General features: G+C 47.0%; 1 protein-coding gene across 12 annotated transcripts in view; it reads right to left on the reverse strand.

Annotated features, from left to right (window-relative positions):
- Window positions 1–3,034: 3,034 nt before the first annotated feature.
- KCNJ15 (potassium inwardly rectifying channel subfamily J member 15) overlaps window positions 3,035–19,226 on the reverse strand; it is a 42,221-nt gene continuing 26,029 nt past the window's right edge. For 6 of the 12 annotated variants that reach the window (XM_071566883.1, XM_071566936.1, XM_071566908.1 and 3 more), the window contains exon 2: window positions 3,035–5,125. In XM_071566883.1, the coding sequence (XP_071422984.1) occupies window positions 3,979–5,125 (1,147 nt within the window). In that variant the 3' untranslated portion in view covers window positions 3,035–3,978. Of the gene's footprint in view, window positions 5,126–5,472; window positions 5,696–5,921; window positions 6,746–9,314; window positions 9,641–16,607; window positions 16,732–19,226 lie in introns of those variants that run through there. The other 6 variants (XM_071566917.1, XM_071566900.1, XM_071566849.1 and 3 more) reach the window with 5 other exon arrangements.

Below are 19,226 nucleotides of genomic sequence, written 5' to 3' on the forward strand. Positions count from 1 at the left end.
CAAGGAAACAACCAGTGAAATTATAATTCTTCAATCACCCACCTCCATGGAAAAGAAATCAAACCACATCAAACAAAAAACCCCCAAACAAACAAAAAAGAATAATGAATTATTGAAGCCAAAGCAAAAGGGTCCATGAGCTGAAATAAGTCCCCACTCAGGTGTGTCCTGTACAAGTCTAAGCAATTAAAACTAATCTAAAAATGTTTCTGTTTGCTGATAACTCAAAAATAAAAGAAGCATAAATATGTCATATTTCTCAGCAAATTTTAAGAAGTGAATGACAGGATTTTTTAAAAATTCTGTCATTTAGAAAGTGACTGGAATGAAGAATTTACTTGACAGACATACCCATGCACTAGTGGACGTAGGGACAAGGAATTCCACTGCTTTCTTTACACCCTGAAATTTTAGATTCAGATTTAATTTGAATTGATTCAGAAAGTTAGTACATTTTAGAGGAGAGTGGTTCCTAAAGTGGGACAGCTGTGGGACAAGGAGCAGAGTGAGATGGTGCTGCTGCCAGTTGTGCAGGGACCTGTACAGGGAGCTGTGGATGCTCTGCCCCAACACCCTTGGGACAAGCAGCAGCTGGCAGACAAGAAGGGTCTCACACCCTCAACCACCACATGGGCAGGATGGTCCTTGCTCATGGGTAAGGCAGCTTTGGATGGTCTCCATCCTGAGACTCCCCAGCAGAGGTAAATCCCCAGAGCTGTGTTGAAATGACCAGAAGAGTTTGCCACAAGCAACAAGAGGTTGAGCTTTGCTGGTGATTCAGGTCAGATCCACGTCATGACAATTTCCCACTGCACATCAGCACTCTGCAGTTGAGGCTCTTCCACTGCTGCCCCACTGCTGTTCTATTGCTCTTCCACTGCTGCCCCACTGCTGCCCCACTGCTGTCCCACTGCTGTTCTATTGCTGCTGCCCCACTGCTGTCCCACTGCTGCCCCACTGCTGTTCTATTGCTGCTCCACTGCTGCCCCACTTCTGCCCCACTGCTGTTCTATTGCTCTTCCACTGCTGCCCCACTGCTGCCCCACTGCTGTTCCATTGCTGCTGCCCCACTGCTGTCCCACTGCTGCCCCACTGCTGTCCCGCTGCTGCCCCACTGCTGCCCCACTGCTGTTCCATTGCTGCTGCCCCAATGCTGTTCCATTGCTGCTGCCCCACTGCTGTCCCACTGCTGCCCCACTGCTGTCCCACTGCTGTTCCATTGCTGCCCCACTGCTGCCCCACTGCTGCCCCACTGCTGTCCCACTGCTGTTCCATTGCTGCTGCCCCACTGCTGTCCCACTGCTGTTCTATTGCTCTTCCACTGCTGCCCCACTGCTGCCCCACTGCTGCCCCACTGCTGTTCCATTGCTGCTGCCCCACTGCTGTTCCATTGCTGCTGCCCCACTGCTGTCCCACTGCTGCCCCACTGCTGTCCCGCTGCTGCCCCACTGCTGCCCCACTGCTGTTCCATTGCTGCTGCCCCACTGCTGTTCCATTGCTGCTGCCCCACTGCTGTCCCACTGCTGCCCCACTGCTGTCCCACTGCTGTTCCATTGCTGCCCCACTGCTGCCCCACTGCTGCCCCACTGCTGCCCCACTGCTGTTCCATTGCTGCTGCCCCACTGCTGTTCCATTGCTGCTGCCCCACTGCTGTCCCACTGCTGTTCCATTGCTGCCCCACTGCTGCCCCACTGCTGCCCCACTGCTGTTCCATTGCTGTCCCACTGCTGCCCCTTGAGAACACAATGACTGAACTTTGGGATGGTGTGCAAAGGGCTCGGTCCATCATCAGGTATTTCTGGAGAAGAACCAGCTCACTTGTTGCTAGTGAATATTTTCTAGTCAATACCCAGCTGCCACAATTATTTTAGGAATGATCTGAGTCCTTGCCCAGACAAGAAAGAATTGGAGTGTTTGATTATCAAAACATGGAGGTTACAGCTTGGCAGATGAAGGGTTAAAACACCTCTGCACTTTCCCCTCAGCATCCCAAAGCAGCGTTCCTTGAGTTGTAGGACATGAACCTCAGGTCTACAAAGTGGCTGCAAAAAATTCATGGAACACACATGAGCTTCCTTGCAATGAAACAAGAAACTGGGGAAAGCGATGGAAAATTGAAAATGAACAATCAATAATTTCAATATCAACATCCTCTACATGGGATGCAAATGCAAACCTGTGTGGCAACACAGTGTGACACCACTGGAAATTCTTCCCACATATGATGCCAGGCTGTGCAATTAGAATGGTTTGAGAAACCTTTCTCTCGTTGTAGTGGGCAGGGAACCTTCTGGGATTAAGTCTGTCTCTTCAAATAAGTATTTTAATGTTGCACAGGTTGCCCAGAGAAGCTGTGGCTGCCCCCATCCCTGGAAGTGTTCAGGGTCAGGCTGGACAGGGCTTGGAGCAACTTGGTCTAGTGGAAGGTTTCCCTCCCCATGGCAGGGGGTGGCACTGGATGATCTTAAAAGTCCCTTCCAATCCAAATCATTCTGTGATTCTCAGCCTGATTTCTCACACAGGAGAGCTCACATAAATGAGCAGTTTTAAGCCTCTCATGTCCCCTCTTGCCACCCCCATCACCCACCCCTGCAACCACAGACCCCCGCAGTGTGTGCTCCTTTCTTCTTGACACTCATTCCTGGTGCCACAGGCACTTCTGTTCTCACCTTGCAATGTCCCTCTTCAGGCTGCAGCTCTGAATATTGATTGTATGGAATATTGCATGGCAGACTGCAGGGCTGCATCCCACTGTGCCACACGGTGCCAGGAAGCTCAGCACAGCAGCACTGACTGCAATGATGCCAAAAGTCACTGGATCACAGAATCCCTGAATGTTTTGTGTTGAAAAGGACCTTAAAAACAATCTTGTTCTACTCTCTCATTGTGGCCAACCTTGGTGGCTCTCAGGCCAAGATCTGGCCCAGAGACCCAAATCTTGTACTAAAACCAGCAAATACCTGCACCAAACATTCTTTCAACATCTCTGAGGTATTAAACCCTCTCCCCATGCCACAAAGAGATCAGGAACTGCTGGAATTTAATTCCTTTATTAATGGAATGGTTTTAGTAGACCAAAAATGAAATGGATGAAAGGAATGCTTGTCCTTTATGGTTGCCAGAAAAACAGTAAATATCGTCTACAGATTTCACACAGCTTTCTTTTAACCAGAATTAAATATGGTCCATAGCAAAGCAAGCAATCTGTTGAGTTGTATTGTTATGCTGCTGTTACAGACTATTTACACTGGATGAAAACCAGGTGTCTCAAAGCCAGTTTAGTTGATTGCTGTTATGATTCTGTGCATCTTACCCTCATCTCCCCTTTTTGCTATTATGTATAAATCAGGCACTAGCAAGGTTTAAAAAGTGAGTGATCATAAAACAATCACAAAACGAGCTCTGAGCAGCACAGACAGAGTTCTCTTCCTCACCACTCGGCACTACTCTGCCACCCTCCTTCAAGATTTAGGGGTTTTAACCCCTCCCTGCAGGCTCTTCTCACATCCAACCATTTTCCTCTCCACTCAACTTACTTTCAGCGCCAGGAATCCCCCCCTAGGAGGCGATGCCTGGCACGAGAACATACATTTGAAATGCACACATTTGAAAGGAGCAGTGCTGTGTGCTGTGCCTGCAGATCACAGGAAAACCACGTCAAATAAATATTGGAAGGAACCGGCACAGTGCACCCAGTTTCACTTTCCAAACGGAAAGAGCCGTGTCTGCTTTTAGTGGTTCTGGAAGGCAAAGGCTTAGGACAAATCCAGCTTTGTTGTGATCCTGAACAAAGAAATCCTGCCTAATTAAAAAAAAAATAATTGATTAACCACTCAGCCAAAGGGAGAGATTTACTGTGCACCAAAGCTACTTGCTGAGAAGGATTTCCCTGCTGGTTTCACAGCAGATGTACAGCACAGAGAGTAGGGGTTTGTCCATTTTGCAAAAAGGATTAATCAGAATAACTTGTCCATTCAATCAAACATTGCTCTGCTGTAACAACATTGTTCTCAGTTCCCTCTCCCTCTGATCCTCCTGCCTGTATTTCTCCTCTAGTTTTTGCTTTTCAGAGTCCATACTGTAAAAAGTGGCATCTGTGCTCCTCCTGATTTTCTCAAACTGGCTGAAATCCGCAACGTACTTTCCATTTGGAGAGAGGGAAACCACGGGCACGAACTCATAGCCCCAGTGGATCTCCTCGGGGATGTAGGAAGTCCTGCTTTGGCAGACAGCACTGGTGGACTCCACCGTGGCATTCAGGAGCACCACCAGCTCAAAGTCCTTCTCCTTGAGATTCTGAGGTGTGAGATCCCTCAAGGGGCTGCTCTCATCCAAAATGTGGTAGAAGGTTAAAGGCAAAATGAGAAACGGACTCTCTGAGGAGGAGTCAACGTTGAATTTGACACTGGCTTGATTCAGCAGAATCCGCTCCCCCTCTTTGGTTTCATATGTCTGAAGAAGCTTCCCAGACAGCTGACACTGGATCAGGAGGCTCTTCCTCATGTTTGCCACTCTGATCACCAGGCAAAGTTCTCCGTTGTGCTTGGTAATGACGGCACAGTGGCTGAATTTGATAGTCTCTGCCCTTTTTTTGGGTCGTGCAATTTTGGCCAGGAAGGTACCTGTGATGAAGATTTCAATCAAGGTGGTGATGACCAGCTGGGCCACGAGCAAGAAAATGGCGTGAGGACACTCCTCTGTAATGAAACGAAAGCCATAGCCAATGGTTGTCTGAGACTCCAGGGAGAAGAGAAATGCCCCAGTCAGAGAGTCCACGTTCTTCACACACGGCTCACGCTTCGCCGTGAACTTGTTGATCTCCAAATCCCCATGAAGGAATGCAATGGCATAGTAGATAACCCCAAAGAGGAACCAGGTCATGACGAAAGTAGCAGCAAACAAGGTGAGTTTGTACCTCCACTTCATGTCTATAACTGTAGTCCAGAGATCCTGGAGGTAGAGCAGGTAAATGCCGTCGACTTTGTCGATCCGCACGTTGCTGTGGCCGCTCTTGGACATCACACGGGGTTTGTGTGCCTTGAGCAGGGCAGTGTCGATGTCCCCGTTCACCAGGGGGACACGGGACATGTTGATCTTCGTGGTTTCCATTCTCACTGCTTCAGTCCTAAGGAGAGAGAGCAAAAGATGTTACTCCATGAAGTCAAAGCACACAACCCATTCTGGAAAGCATTTGATGGAGAGAAGGCACAAACACAACCTAAACACAGCACACAGTGAATAAAACCAGCTGGAATGCAAAGTTTTCATCATACAGTATCTGACATTGCAAATAATTTGATACACTTTTTTTCCAGGAAAGAAAAAAAAATCCTTCTTTGATTCTGGTGACTGCCAAGTATGAAGAAGGAAAACTTTCTTTTATGACAGCCTGCAAAAGAAATTCCACGAGGCTGAGCTTTTATATCAGTCCTTTATTTCTGTAAAAGGCATTAAATATTTTTTTTTCCTTACGTTTCTCTAGAGAAGAGGCTCTTTTTGATTAGTGAGCAGGTTTTCTTTAATGCCCTGAAGAGAGACATCTGATCAGAGTTAAAGTCGCGTCAAGGCTTTGGTTTCAGAGAGCAGATCCAGCACCACCTCTGTCTCTTCCTGCGACCGAGGCAGAATGAGCCAGACCAGCTTTCACTGTGAACAATTAACTTCCACAAGTGATTTACTCAGTCGGATCTGGCTCTTTTGTTACGAACCTACAACTAACCTAGGAGGGAAACAAAGCAGACCTGAACACATCAAAGTCGAGTTTTGGAAAGGAGTATTTACACCTGAATGCAGGCAGCCCTTTGAAGCTGCTTGCACTGCAAGGCACCGCGATTTTAAGCTCCCTAAGGGGGGAAAAAAATAAAAATAAAACCAAAAAGGAGGCGATTCACAAAGTCAGCATTCTAAAGGTGGGCCCTGACCTGCAAAACCCCGCAATCATTTGGAACACCCGACTCCTGAAGTTTGTTTATTGTGCATCAGCCCGGATGGAGCGCTAAGAGTGTGGACACTCCGGGCTGAGCAAAGCCCCCAGAGCGAAGCAGAGCCGAGCCTGTGCCACTTTGATGATGAGGCAGCTCAACAAGCCCCGGCTCGCAGGACCAGACAGCGATTACGTAGAGCGAGGACAGTGCATGTTATAGTCGTTTCCAACAACAAAACTTCCTGCTGACAAAAGCAACAAAGAAAAAAAACATCCCATGCATCCTTTGTGCTTTGGCAGGTCTTACAAAAAGGCATTGTTTTGTTCCATTGTTTTCCTCAAAAAGAGCCTTAAGTAAGTGATTAGTTTCTGTGAGCCACTGGAAAAAAAAAAAAAAGAGAAAAGGAAAAAAATAATGTCTTCCTTATAGCTACTTAAAAGAATTTTGCAGGAAGTACAAGATATATTTGTGGCACACACATGTGCCAGCCCAGGACATCAGCATAATTGCTCACTGAAGTACCTTTCCTGTTATGTCAATTAAGAAGAATTTTTGTTTGGGACTGTACTCATCACACTGTTGCAGGTTTTCTGGGAAAGGGTAATTAAACTTAAACCCCATTAATAACTGTAGCTTATTCCAGGTTTGGTTTAGTCACCAGCAGTTGTCTCCCACAGCTTGGAAGCCGTTGCCATATATATATAAATATATAAAAGAAAGGAATGCAGCAATGATCCCAGTAGGAGATTCCTTATGTGACAGTCAAATAACACACAGTGAGCAGCATGTCCGGATAATAAACAGGAAAAAACCTTCAAGTGATCTGAAAAAGAACAACAGGAGGAAATGGGGGGGCTGGGGAGGGGGTTGGGAGGGGAGGGGTAGGGGTGGGAAGGGCTTTGCATGCAACTGCTCTTCAGGCAAACCCAGAACCAAACACCATAGCCAGTGTGCAATAAATACGTGCAACCTGTAATGGGAAACCTCTCAGGGAATTGCTAAGGGAAGGGGCTTCATTCCCCACCCCAAGCCTCACTCTGGATATAAAACATGTGCCAAACTTTGTCCTGAAATAAGTACAGTTCTCCCTCTCAAGCACACTTCCCCTCAGCCATTATTTCCACGTTGCCAGAACAAGTTTCCCTGCCACAAATTCCTAGGCCAGGAGAGAGTTGGCCTCTCTAGTGCAGTGCTGGAGGCACATCCCCATCCCACCCTCTTGCTCAGCCTACCTGCACTCCTGCTCCTGGGAGCAACTCCCCAGGGCTGCCAGCTCCTCCTCCCCTGGAGCTCACAGGGATGGAGACTCCAAAGCTCCACCTTCCCTGCTCGGGGCTCCAGCTGGTGGGCTCCAGCTGTGGGGGGCAGGGTCTGGTGGGCTCCAGCTGTGGGGGGCAGGGACTGGTGGGCTCCAGCTGTGGGGGGCAGGGACAGGGCTCCAGAGACACTGTTTGCTGCACAAGGTTGGAATCTGTTTGGGATGCAGTGGGCATGTTGGGGACAGCAGTTCTACCACTCTACCACTTCCATCCTCTGCCAGGCTTGGTAAAACGTACACCACGACATTGGCTTGCAGCGCTAGCCAGGTCCACAGGTTGATGGGAGCTCATCCCAGGAGCTCATCACATCTGGGAAATAGGTGACATGACCAGATGTCACCTGGAGCAGCCAGAATCAGGTGGGAATAACTACAGTCATTGAACCACAGAGTGGTTTGTTCTGGAAGGGATCTTAAAGCCCATCTCATTCCAACCTCTTGCCAAGGGCAGGGAAATCTTCCACCAGCCCAGGTTGCTCCAAACCCTGTTCAACCTGCCCTTGGACGCTCCCAGGGATGGGGCAGCCACAACTTCTCTGGGAAACCTGTGCCATGGCCTGACCAGTCTCATTGTAAAGAATAAGGCTCAACCCACACAAGGGCCTGCTGGTAAGAGTTCTTGCCTCTGTCTCTGCTCTGCCCTATCCAGGAGCCCCAAATGAAGAAAATCCTGACTTTGCATCCTGTCACATTTCCAGACCTGCTGGAGAACATCTAACACCACAGATACGACCCCGAAGTGCTGTGGCAGAAGAGCTCCCCTGAAAGATGGCAGAAAATAGGGTAGTTACAGGGCACAAAGTCTTCTCTGGGCTACACCAACACAGAGAGGGACAGCTGCAAAATTGGCCATTTCAGGTTTAACCTGAGAAGAGAAGCTTTGGTGTGTCTGTCACACCCCAGACTGTGTTTCAGTTCACATCCAAGGCTGTTTCTCGCTGTCCCTCTCTCCTGTGCCCATGTGTAATGTTGATCTCCACAACGTGAGGTCATCTTGGTAGAGCAGGTGATTTTGGAGTCCCACACAGATGAAAGAGGCTGCATCAGAGCTCCCCCATCATCTTTTGTCTCCTCCCCTGATTTGTATTTCTCTGTGTGACAAAGTTATTGAGCTTTACACCGATTTCCTGAAATGGATCCCAGCCAGTTTCTGGTGCTTTTTTTTTGGTCACAGGGCATTTTCTTTTTTAATGTTGATTTGCTTCCTTTTTTTTTTTTTTTCTCTCACATCACTTTTTCCTGTGTGATCCTGGATTCCTGTAGTGCTCTTTTCCTCCCCAGAGAAATGCATCTTGGTTTCCTTTCCCTGCAGAAATACTTCCCTTCCCTGCCCCACTGGTATGGGAAGAGAGGAGGATCTGTCATGCTGCCCCTGCTCCCTCCCTTATCGCTGGCAGCAGCCAACAGCAATCTGGGGGGAGAAACTCTGATGAAACCATCCATGGGAAAAAAAATCCAGGCTTCAGAGGAGGATTCTGCCCTGCCCCCACTTCCTCACAGCTTCCTGAGTGAACTGACCAGTCCTATATCCCACAATAAATGATTTATGGGTGTCTGTATGTGTAAAAAGCCCCATGTTGTAGCACCTTCATTGCCATTTATCATCCTATACTTCATAGAGGCATCTCATATTCTTTGCCCTGACAACCAACCCCAGCACCTGAGCCAAAAGATTTGGTTGGTTGGTTTATAACCAGTCTAAATCATAAAGCATGTCTACTGCAGTAATACAAGCAAACAAACCTCAATAATAATAATAATATAGCACACATTTTTAAATTAAAAGAACATCTACTGCCTGTTCCCTGGTTTTACACTGATAAATTATTCCTTTATTACTGTAAATCAGAGTGTAGCTGCAAATAAAAGTGAATTGAAGTACAGTTAAGGAAACATACTTCAAGAGGGAAGACAATAAAATCACCTCAGCCTTGATTAGCACTCTAATGTCCTATGAATTACCTCCTTTCCTCACCAGCCCTTTGGAACAGCCAAAGGAGACTCCCCAACAGAGCATATGCTGCTGAGGAAGTTCAGTGCAGACAAAGTCAATAAAACATAGAGCTACATACCAAACCAGCAAGCATGAATACCTTGCCATTAAGGTAATTCCAGCAGCCAGGGATCTAAGAAGCACATTACCACTGCTTCCAGAGACCACATTAGCAAGGAGTCGGAGCCAGCTTGCATACATGCAAAAATGTTCCTCCTGCATGAAGCCAGATTTGCTTGTGCAAGCCCTTTTTTGGCAGCCACCACCGATTGAGAGCCTTCAGGAGCGTGACTTGTTCGAATGGCCTCTGCTGTTTGCTTTTTTTCCCAATCAGATCTGCTTTGCCACTGGAGCAAATCCTCAGGCATGCTTCACTGCCACTCTGATACAGGGGCAGAACTTGAGCTGTTTTTTCAACCAGCAAAAAAAACCATTAGCAGGCTTGGCATTTAAAAAAAAAAAAAAAGAAAAAAAAAAAAAAAGAAAAGCAGGGGTGAGGAAAGAAAACATTGAAAAGAGCTGCATAATCTTCAGATCTTTCCTAGGTCTGCTGTGGTTCAGTAGGTTACAAAAGTCCCTCCTGAATTCTCAGTGCTCTGCCTAGCATGAACATCCTCCTCCCTCGGGGCTGTGCAGCAGGTTATGCTGTACAACTGTCAGGCAGCAAAACCCCACTCTGTGGCTGAGTGGTGGAATACAAAGGGAGCAGAGGTAGAGGGAGGGCAGCAGTGGCTGCAAAAGGGATGCTTTGCCAGGGCAACAACCATTGGCAGGCCAGCGTTAAGGAGGTGAAAACCCAAATCCGTCCTGACATCTGGGCATGGAAGATGAATTGGAGCTGGAGAAGTCTGATGGTTCTTTGTTTCTGAGGGATATTTGTGCAGGGATCTTGCTGTGTCACAGGGCAGGGTGTAAAGCTTTGCACTAACTACTGATCTACACAGATGAGCCTTGGAAGCTCCACTGATGTGAAGAAACAGAAAAACAACCAAGAGCACAGAGAGAAGGCACAAGATGACTCAATGCTGATGGAAAAGCTCCCAGTGATTATCCAGGTCTCTGGATCAAGCATCCAAGTGGAGAAAAAGCACATCCTACAACTGTCTGAGCAGCTGACACACCACAAGTGAACATCCATCCTTCCAAAAAAACCTGCTCTCCAGGCTCTGTCCTGAGCTCTGTAGATGAACACGAGACTTGGCCATGCACAGCTTTCAGTCCAGGAACCTTCAAGGACACCAACTTGTTCTTTCAGGAGGAAGTAAATGTACTCATCAAACTCTCCTTCTTGTGTTCAGTAATATGGTTTATACAATACTATTGGGGAAAAAAAAAAAGAGCTTCCCCAGAAATCTGTCCTGCTTTGTAATTTAAACAAAAGGCTTTTCTTCAGCAGGGCAACATAAAATCCTTCTGAATGTCTCCCTTGCTGGCATATTGTTGCTTCAAACTCTTTTCAAACACTTTGAGAGCACAGGCAAGCATTTTAAACCTGCCTGTGCTGTGATGCTCTTCCCACCCTCTAACCCTTTCCTCATTCTTGCTGAGCAAACCGTACCTGGCTCTTTCTACCTGGGCAAGTCTAAACAGACTCCCGAATTCTGTCCTCTCTGTTTCTGGGAAACTGGGTGCCAGAACTGCTCTGCAAGGCTGAAAGGGACATTTATTGTTGCATTAAGCTTAGCAAGCTCATGCCCTGTGCTTCCACTTCCAGTTACATCTTTGGCCTGCCTTAGGAGCATTAAACATCTCAGCAACACCACAGAGCAGGAACTGAGCTGAGGGAGGATGGGAGTGATTGTCCCTCCCCAGTCAAGGTTAGCAGTCAATATAAAGCCAGGACTAGACCTTCAGAGAGCTTAAAGCCTAATGTTGTCCTGGTCTGCAGTCACTGCCACTATTTCTTCACTTTTCCATGCCAGGATGTCTTTGGGGGCTTTCAGCAGCTAAATCCTGTCTTTCCTTCTCCCTGAGGTATTTCTCTAGTCCATGAGGGTATCTCTCATTATCCTGTTCACCCCATTTTGCTTTGCATCCCCTTCCTCTCCTCCTTCCCACCCTCTGATTCAAAAAATCCAAGCTAGTTGTGTTTTCACCACCACCAGACAAGTGTGCAGCTGTGACAGCAGAGCTGTTTCTCACAAGAAAACTGCTTTATGTTCAACAAACATCTCACTGTAGGTTCACAGCACCTATTCCTGACCTCTCCACAATATCATAAAATCGTAGAATCACAGAATGTTTTAGGTTTGGAAGGGACTTTAAAGATCATCTACTTCCAACCCACCTGCCATGGGTTGGACTCTTGTTTTCATTGATTACAAGTTTTGCAAAACTTCAGCCCTTTGAGCTGAGGCTTTTCTTGAGACTGGTCACAAGTGAACACTTTATTCATGTGTTTGCTTAAGGTATCAGTCAAAACAAAATAGCCAGTTCCAAAATCAGAGCCAAAAAAATGTGCTTGGAGCTGATTCTGCATCCATGTTAAGCCAGTTTTGGTGTCTTTTTCTTCAGATGTGAACACATCAGCAGATCTGCAGGTCACCCTCTCTGTGGCCTGCTGAGCATCCCAACAGCTTGTCCATAGAGTAATGTCAGTGCCTTCTTGCTTTCTGTCCTGATAAATCCTCATCCATACCCTGATGCAGCTTCATTAGAACTGCAAGGTCTCCCCTCCCCATCTCCCCATCTCCTTATCAGTGAACACCCCTGCAAGGCTGGGAATGTGGGAACAAAACCTCAAGCATGGGGAGGAGTCTCATCTTCACCTCTTCCAGTGATCAGATTTGGTAACATGAGTGGCAGCAGCCACATGGATCGAGGAGCTTTGCCATGCAGGAGGGAGCTGGAGAAGATCAGGGGGAATGTGGGGAGAAAATTGAAGGCAAGCCAAGGAATGCCTCAGTTTTGGCTCTTCCCTCTTAGACACGAGATAAACTGATCCCTTTGGTGTTGTGCAGGGTGCTCTGTGACAAGCCCAAACACAGAGGTGTTGAGCATCCAGCAAGATGAGGGTCAGAAACGAAGACACCTGCACGGAACACAAGCTGGGCAGGGATTTTTGGCAACATAGTTTTTCACTTAGTCAACTAAGGCCTACCTAAGTCCTACTTAAGTCCTTAATTCCTTTTTTGGGAAGAGGCCCTTTGTGAGCCAACTGCTCCACTTGCTGTGAGAGTGTTTTCACACAGCTCCTGCTGCCTTGCCCATCCCAGAGTCAGGACAGACCACCCCTCTGGAGCACAATCCCACCAGAAAGGCTGTGCTGCCTCCTCTCTGATTTCAGGGCTGGGGCTCAACGGGGTTGAGTTGTTTGCCCCAAAGGTGTGTTTTACCTCCCTTTATGCCTTTTCATAAGTGTAAATCACCTGGCTATAATCTGCTGCACAGCTCATGTTCCAAGAGAGTTTCATGTTTCTGTGCCCAACCAAGGGACGACTGTGTTTCCTTCTAGTATTTTAGTCACCTGGTGGCAGCTTCATTAGGTAATAATATGGAAAATAATGAGTCTGAAGGCATTTGCTGCTCAGGTTGTTGAGTCTGACAAAGTTCATAGGGAAGGGAATCCCCTCTCAGGTCACTGCGAGGAAAAAAGTGTGACTGGGAATGTCTGAGGAACGTCTGAGGAACACCTTACAACAGCCCTCCAGTACCTAAAAGGGCTGAAGAGGGACTTTTCTCAAGGGCATGGAGTGACAGGACAAGGGGGAATGGCCTTGAGTTGAAGGATAGAAGTTTTAATCTAAATATTAGGAAGAAATTCTTTACAGGGAGAGTAATGAGGCCCCAACACAGGTTGCCCAGAGAAACTGTGGCTGCCCCATCCCTGGAGGTTCAAAGCCAGGCTGAGTGGAGCTCTGAGTATCCTGGTCTAGTGGAAAGTCCCTTGTCCATGGCAGGGGGTTGGAACTGGATTATTTTTAAGGTCCTTTCCAACACAATCTGTGATGAGCTTGCTGGGACAGTCAGCCCCTGCTCACTGTAGGTTGGCTGTGTCTTTGCTTTCTCTTCTTTCACAGCAGGTAAATGACAGCACCTTGTTTTTAACCCTCCCAGAATTCACCCACCATAATCTGTCAGACACCCACTCTGCCACTGAATAATAATAATAATAATAATAATAATAATAATAATAATAATAATAATAATAGTAATAAGAAAAAGAAGAAGAAGAAGAAGAAGAAGAAGAAGAAGAAGAAGAAGAAGAAGAAGAAGAAGAAGAAGGAGAAGAAGGAGAAGAAGAAGAAGAAAAGAAGAAGAAGAAGCAGCGATGGACTTGCCAACCTCCTGCAGCTGCTTTGAAATCTGCTGCTTTTATTTCACACCTGCAGAAGGGTCAGTGGGACAGAATACTTATCTGATTTCTTTTCTTGTTTGTTTGCTTTTTTCCCCTCTCCAAGTTCATTTCTCGGTCTAATAAAAATCTGGTTTTGCTTAAAAACAGGCGAGCAAACAAACCCCAAAACCAGACACTTCCTCTAGATTTTTAATTTCAACAGTCAGCAGGTGGCTGGCAATGAAGAGCAGTGAGCCTAGTCATGGTTATGCAAGAGACAGGGAGAAAAGTTAGCACTTTGCTGTAGTTCACAAAATCTGGCTAAAACAGCTGCAACTTTTCTTCCCCAGGGCTGCTTCTTCTCCCTGTTTCTCGGCTGGGAGATGAAAGATATTTATTAGGCAGCAGTGGGGCATTTCATAGAATCATAGAATGGATTGGGTTGGAAAAGACCTCTGAGATCATCAAGTCCAACCCTTGGTCCAACTCCAGTCCCTTTACCAGATCATGGCACTCAGTGCCACGGCCAAGCTCAGCTGAAAAACCTCCAGGGATGGGGAATCCACCCCCTCTCTGGGCAGCCCATTCCAATGCCTGAGCACTCTCTCTGCAAAGAATTTCTTTCTGCTCTCCAACTTCAATTTCCCCTGGCAGAGCTTGAGCCCATCGTGCCCCCTTGTCCTATTGCTGAGTGCCTGGGAGAAGAGACCAACCCCCAGCTGGCCAGAACTTCCCTTCAGGCAGTTCCAGACAGTGCTGAGGTCACCTCTGAGCCTCCTTTCCTCCAGGCTGAACACCCCCAGCTCCCTCAGCCTCTCCCCAGGACTTATTTCACACCATTCAGGGTGGTTTGTGCCTCTCTGTTTTCTTGGATGACAAACCCCTTGAAGCCTCAAACCCAGCACCAGATGCCAGATCCCAGCACCAGCCCTGTCTCAGGGGCATCACCTCCTGCTCGTGTGCCAACCCTGTGGTATAAACACATCCAGGGGCTCAGCAGATCTCTCTTAATTACCATCTGTGATGCCAATTCATTGCACTGCATCCCAGTCAAGTTGGGGTTTGTCCTTTGTTAGTCACTGCACATCAGGGCTCTCACAGCTCCTGTAGGTGTGGCTGGGAGGGGAGGCTCCCTGCAGGCTGCCAGGCTCCTGCTGTGGCACAATTTGGGGTGTGTTTTCTCCATGTTTCCCATAAATCACAGCCCTCCTTTAGCCCACACCACAAGCTCATGAAGAAGGGCTTCAGTTCCCCCCCAAAATCCCACTGCGTGTGCATGTTCACAAACACTGCAGGGATAAACATGCCCAGAGTTTTCCATCTCAAAACTGAAAGAGCAGGCTATGAAAAGCATTTTCCACCAGAAAAACCCCCAACAAACCAACAACCTCCCCCTCCCCAAAACAAAGCCAAACAAAAAATCCCCCAAAACAAAAAACAGGAATAACAACAAAAACAAACAAAAATAAACAAAAACAAACAAAACCCAACCAACCAACCAACAAAAAAAAAAAATTAAAAAATTCCTCTGCCTTTTAAATATGTTAAAAAACTCAATAGTACTGAAAGTAATGGTAGGGTTGCAAAAGGCCAAGAACCTCGCAAGGGGAAAAATCATTTTATTTCAAGGTCTGTGTATTGGTAACCTTTTGTTCATCTATCCTTAACATAGCAAGAATCAAATCTAAGTGGGGAAACAGCACACCCTGACCCAGCAGGATGATGGATGTTGTTCCAGTAGTAAAGCTTTTCCTCTGAGCCACTCTCTGGGTCTCTCTTACCTGTGTGGTGGAGCTGATTTGTGCTTCTTGTAGGCAGAGTAACAAATGCAGAGCAACCTGCTCAAAAAAGCCACATTTTTGTCTCCTCTGCACGGCCAGCACATACCAGTGAATTTGGACTGGTGATCTTTGCAATCCTGCAAAGCACATTTCCAAGAAAGAAGGATGGGTTTGTTCATGGCTTCATCTTACAACTTGTTACGAGCTGAGTTTTGCAGGAAGCTGTTTGGTTCTGAAGAATTGCCCTGCTTGTGTGAACAAGTTCATGCTCTGGAAATTGTTTGCAGAAAGCAACTCTTCTTCCATGCTGGTGAAAAGTGAGATGAAGTATCCACTTCCCTCAACCAAATCTAAATTATTTTTGAATTGGATTTCTTTCTTAGGCAAAGCAGAGGTGATGCTGCTGGCACAGCAGGGAAATGTTATAGATAACTTACTTATTTTTGATAATGAATTACTTTACTGTGAATTGGAGAGTAAGTGTGCCCAATATTCTCTTTGAGGGACTTTGAGCTTCAAAAATGTTCCTTTCCACTCCATTTTCCCTGCACTACAAAGATTTCAAATTGCATGAAGCACCCATTTCCCTTGATTGTGCAGGTCTGATAAACAGAGATCAAGCTCTACTTCATCTCAAATGTTTGGGAGCTGCTTAACAAAAACAAAACCTTAAAACTTTTAAATGCTGGAAAGAATATTTCATAGTGTCCAATAAAATCAGGACATGTGATATTCCCCAGGCAAACATTTATGGGCACTCACACACCTTGTTCCCATCCTCTTCTCCATCCCTTGCCCTGCTGCCCCATCCAAGCCTCCTCACCAGCCCCATGGGGGTTGGCCACAGCTCCAGGAAGGACAGAAATGATCATGAAGGTCCTATAAACCACTAAATTCTGGACTAATGTATAAACCAAGGTCTTCCACCTGCCTCCTTGAGGTGATCTGGGGGGAATTAACAATCCCACTGACACTTTCCCATTGCTGTGGGGTTTCTTGTCCTCACTTCTGCCCAAGAGTTTTATTTCAGGGCAGATTTCTCTTTTTATTTATTTATTTTTTGTTCCTGACCAATCCATGGATGTGGTTAATTTAAGTTTTAGAAGGCTTTTTCTCACACATACACACACACCCATATATGTTTTCCACTGAGGTCTGTGCTTTTTCCTAGACCCACCCAAATTCCAGGACATGGCTCATTTGTGTGCCAAACTTCCAGACTCTCCTTGCAATGAATGGAAAAATGCCCTTTTTTCCACTTCTGCACATTTAAGGGGGAGAATCCTGCAGAGGAGAAGGAGGAATTTAGTTATACCTGTAATTTCAGAGCAGGAACAGGAAAGAATCCCAGTGGTCTCCAGGGGAATTCTCTGTTCCTGAAGTGCATGAGGTCCAAGCCCCAGTCCTTGCTTGGGACTCTCAGCTTTAATTGTGGAGTGCTAGAGAGAGTTAAAAATTATTAATTAAAAAGTAAAAAGCTTCTGGTTGGTAGGATTCCACTCTACTTCTGTGAAGTGATTAACACTCCTGAATGCACTGGTGTTTTAAAAAATAAAGCAAAAATAAATGGTGCGACACACTGGGGAGTTTTAAGTGGAAATTGCAGTTTTCGGCTGTGCCATTCTCTGCCCCCTTTAGCAGAGTGTTTTAGGCTACCAGGAATGTCACAGAATGGTTTGGATTGGGAGGGACCTTAAAGATTATCCAGTCCCACTCCCTGCCACTGTCCCAGGTTGTTCCAAGCCCTGTCCAGCCTGGCCTTGACCTTGATGAAAGTCTTTTCCAACCCAATCCATTCTATGATTCTGTGAAAGGTGCTGGACCAGGAGCAAAAGGCTCCTCTTCATAGAATCATAGAATGGATTGGGTTGGAAAAGACCTCTGAGATCATCAAGTCCAACCCTTGGGCCAACTCCAGTCCCTTTAGCAGATCATGGCACTCAGTGCCATGGCCAAGCTCAGCTGAAAAACCTCCAGGGATGGGAAATCCACCCCCTCTCTGGGCAGCCCATTCCAATCCCTGAGCACTCTCTCTGCAAAGAATTTCTTTCTGATCTCCAACTTCAATTTCCCCTGGCAGAGCTTGAGCCCATCGTGCCCCCTTGTCCTATTGCTGAGTGCCTGGGAGAAGAAACCAACCCCCACCTGGCCAGAACTTCCCTTCAGGCAGTTCCAGACAGTGCTGAGGTCACCTCTGAGCCTCCTCTTCTCCAGGCTAAACACCCCCAGCTCCCTCAGCCTCTCCCCACAGCACTTGTGCTCCAGTCCCTTCTCCAGCCTCGTTGCTCTTCTCTGAACCTGCTCCAGCACCTCTTGTTCCTCAGGGCAGCCTGGCAGAGGGAAGGCTGCAGGAATTCCACCTTTCCATCCACACCTTCCCTCCCACAGACCTGCCGTGTGGCTCATGGGATGGCAGGAGCCCCCCAGGCCATGAGGAAAGAACCATCAACCCCCTCCTGTTATTGCACCTCCAGAGTGACCCTCAGGGCTGCAACACCACACAAGGTCCATCCAAAGCCTTCTCCACTGCATTGCCTCTGAGGGGATTCTTTGGTGTCTGGTTAAGCTTGGTCCCCTTGATGTCCTGTTATGAGTGAGGGCATCAACAAAGCCTCTCTGACTTGCAGAGCTCCCCAGTTTCGTGGAGCTTGTTGGAATGTAATTTCTGAAGCCTCTGTTCACCTGCCAAGTTAAGCTGAAATTAGCCCATGGATTTAAAGACATGGGCTGGTTTGTATCCCTTCACTCTTAGGTGATGGAAATTAAAATGTGCCAGGTTAATTATTTATCCTTTCCATCAGCAAAATGCTAACATTTTACAGACGCTTGTTGTCACTGAAAGAGATGTAAAAATTGGAATAATTATGAATGTATTTTCAAGAAAAAGCTGTTTCCTGAGTTTCTTGACTGGGAGGTCACACAGCCCAGGATTGTGTGTCTTCCAGATAAACTCCCAAGGAATCAGAGGGAAAAGAATATTTGTTTTCCTCATTGCTCTCCGGAATTACTCAATCCCTGCCTGTTTTCATGACACAGACCCTCAGTTTGCTGCAGAGACTGTGGCTTCGGAAAGGGAGGAAATAACCAGCATGTTCTGGTGCACATCAATATTTTTGAATTTTCTGGCCAAAGCAGAAATACAAAAATAAACAAACAAACAAAAAAAAAACAAACAAAAAAAGGTTCAATTTTGGAAAGAAATAAAAAGGTAATTCTGGCTGTTAATTTAAACCAAAACTAAACCTTTCCTTTTGCTTTGATGTTTGTATAAATATATGTGTATTTAAATCTGGTGAGGAGCAAAACGTTCCTTGAAGTGACAGATGGAGACATTCTGCTCCCACAAAGTCAGCATGGAATTTTTTTACCTTTCCAGTTTGTTTTCAGGCTTTTTCAGCCTGAGCTGTTCTGTCATGTTCACATGAATCCATGAGGTCTTTCATGTAAACCTACACTTGTCAGTCCTTTAGATTCAGTGCCAGGTCCTGCCCTTTGGCCACCCCAACCCCCTGCAGCGCTCCAGGCTGGGCACAGAGTGGCTGGAGAGCAGCCAGGCAGAGGGACCTGGGGGGACTGAGGGACAGGAAGCTCAACAGGAGCCACCAGTGTGCCCAGGTGGCCAAGAAGGCCAAGGGGATCCTGGCCTGGATCCAAACTAGCGTGGCCAGCAGGCCCAGGGCAGTGACCCTTCCCCTGGACTCTGCCTTGGGGAGGCCACACCTTGAGTGTTGTGTTCAGTTCTGGGCCCCTCAGTTGAGGAAAGATCTTGAGGGGCTGGAGCAGGGCCAGAGAAGAGCAACGAGGCTGGAGAAGGGACTGGAGCACAAGTGCTGTGGGGAGAGGCTGAGGGAGCTTGGGGGTGTTCAGCCTGGAGAAGAGGAGGCTCAGAGGTGACCTCAGCACTGTCTGGAACTGCCTGAAGGGAAGTTCTGGC

This window comes from Pithys albifrons, chromosome 1, assembly GCF_047495875.1.
Source record: "Pithys albifrons albifrons isolate INPA30051 chromosome 1, PitAlb_v1, whole genome shotgun sequence".
Taxonomy (NCBI): domain Eukaryota; kingdom Metazoa; phylum Chordata; class Aves; order Passeriformes; family Thamnophilidae; genus Pithys; species Pithys albifrons.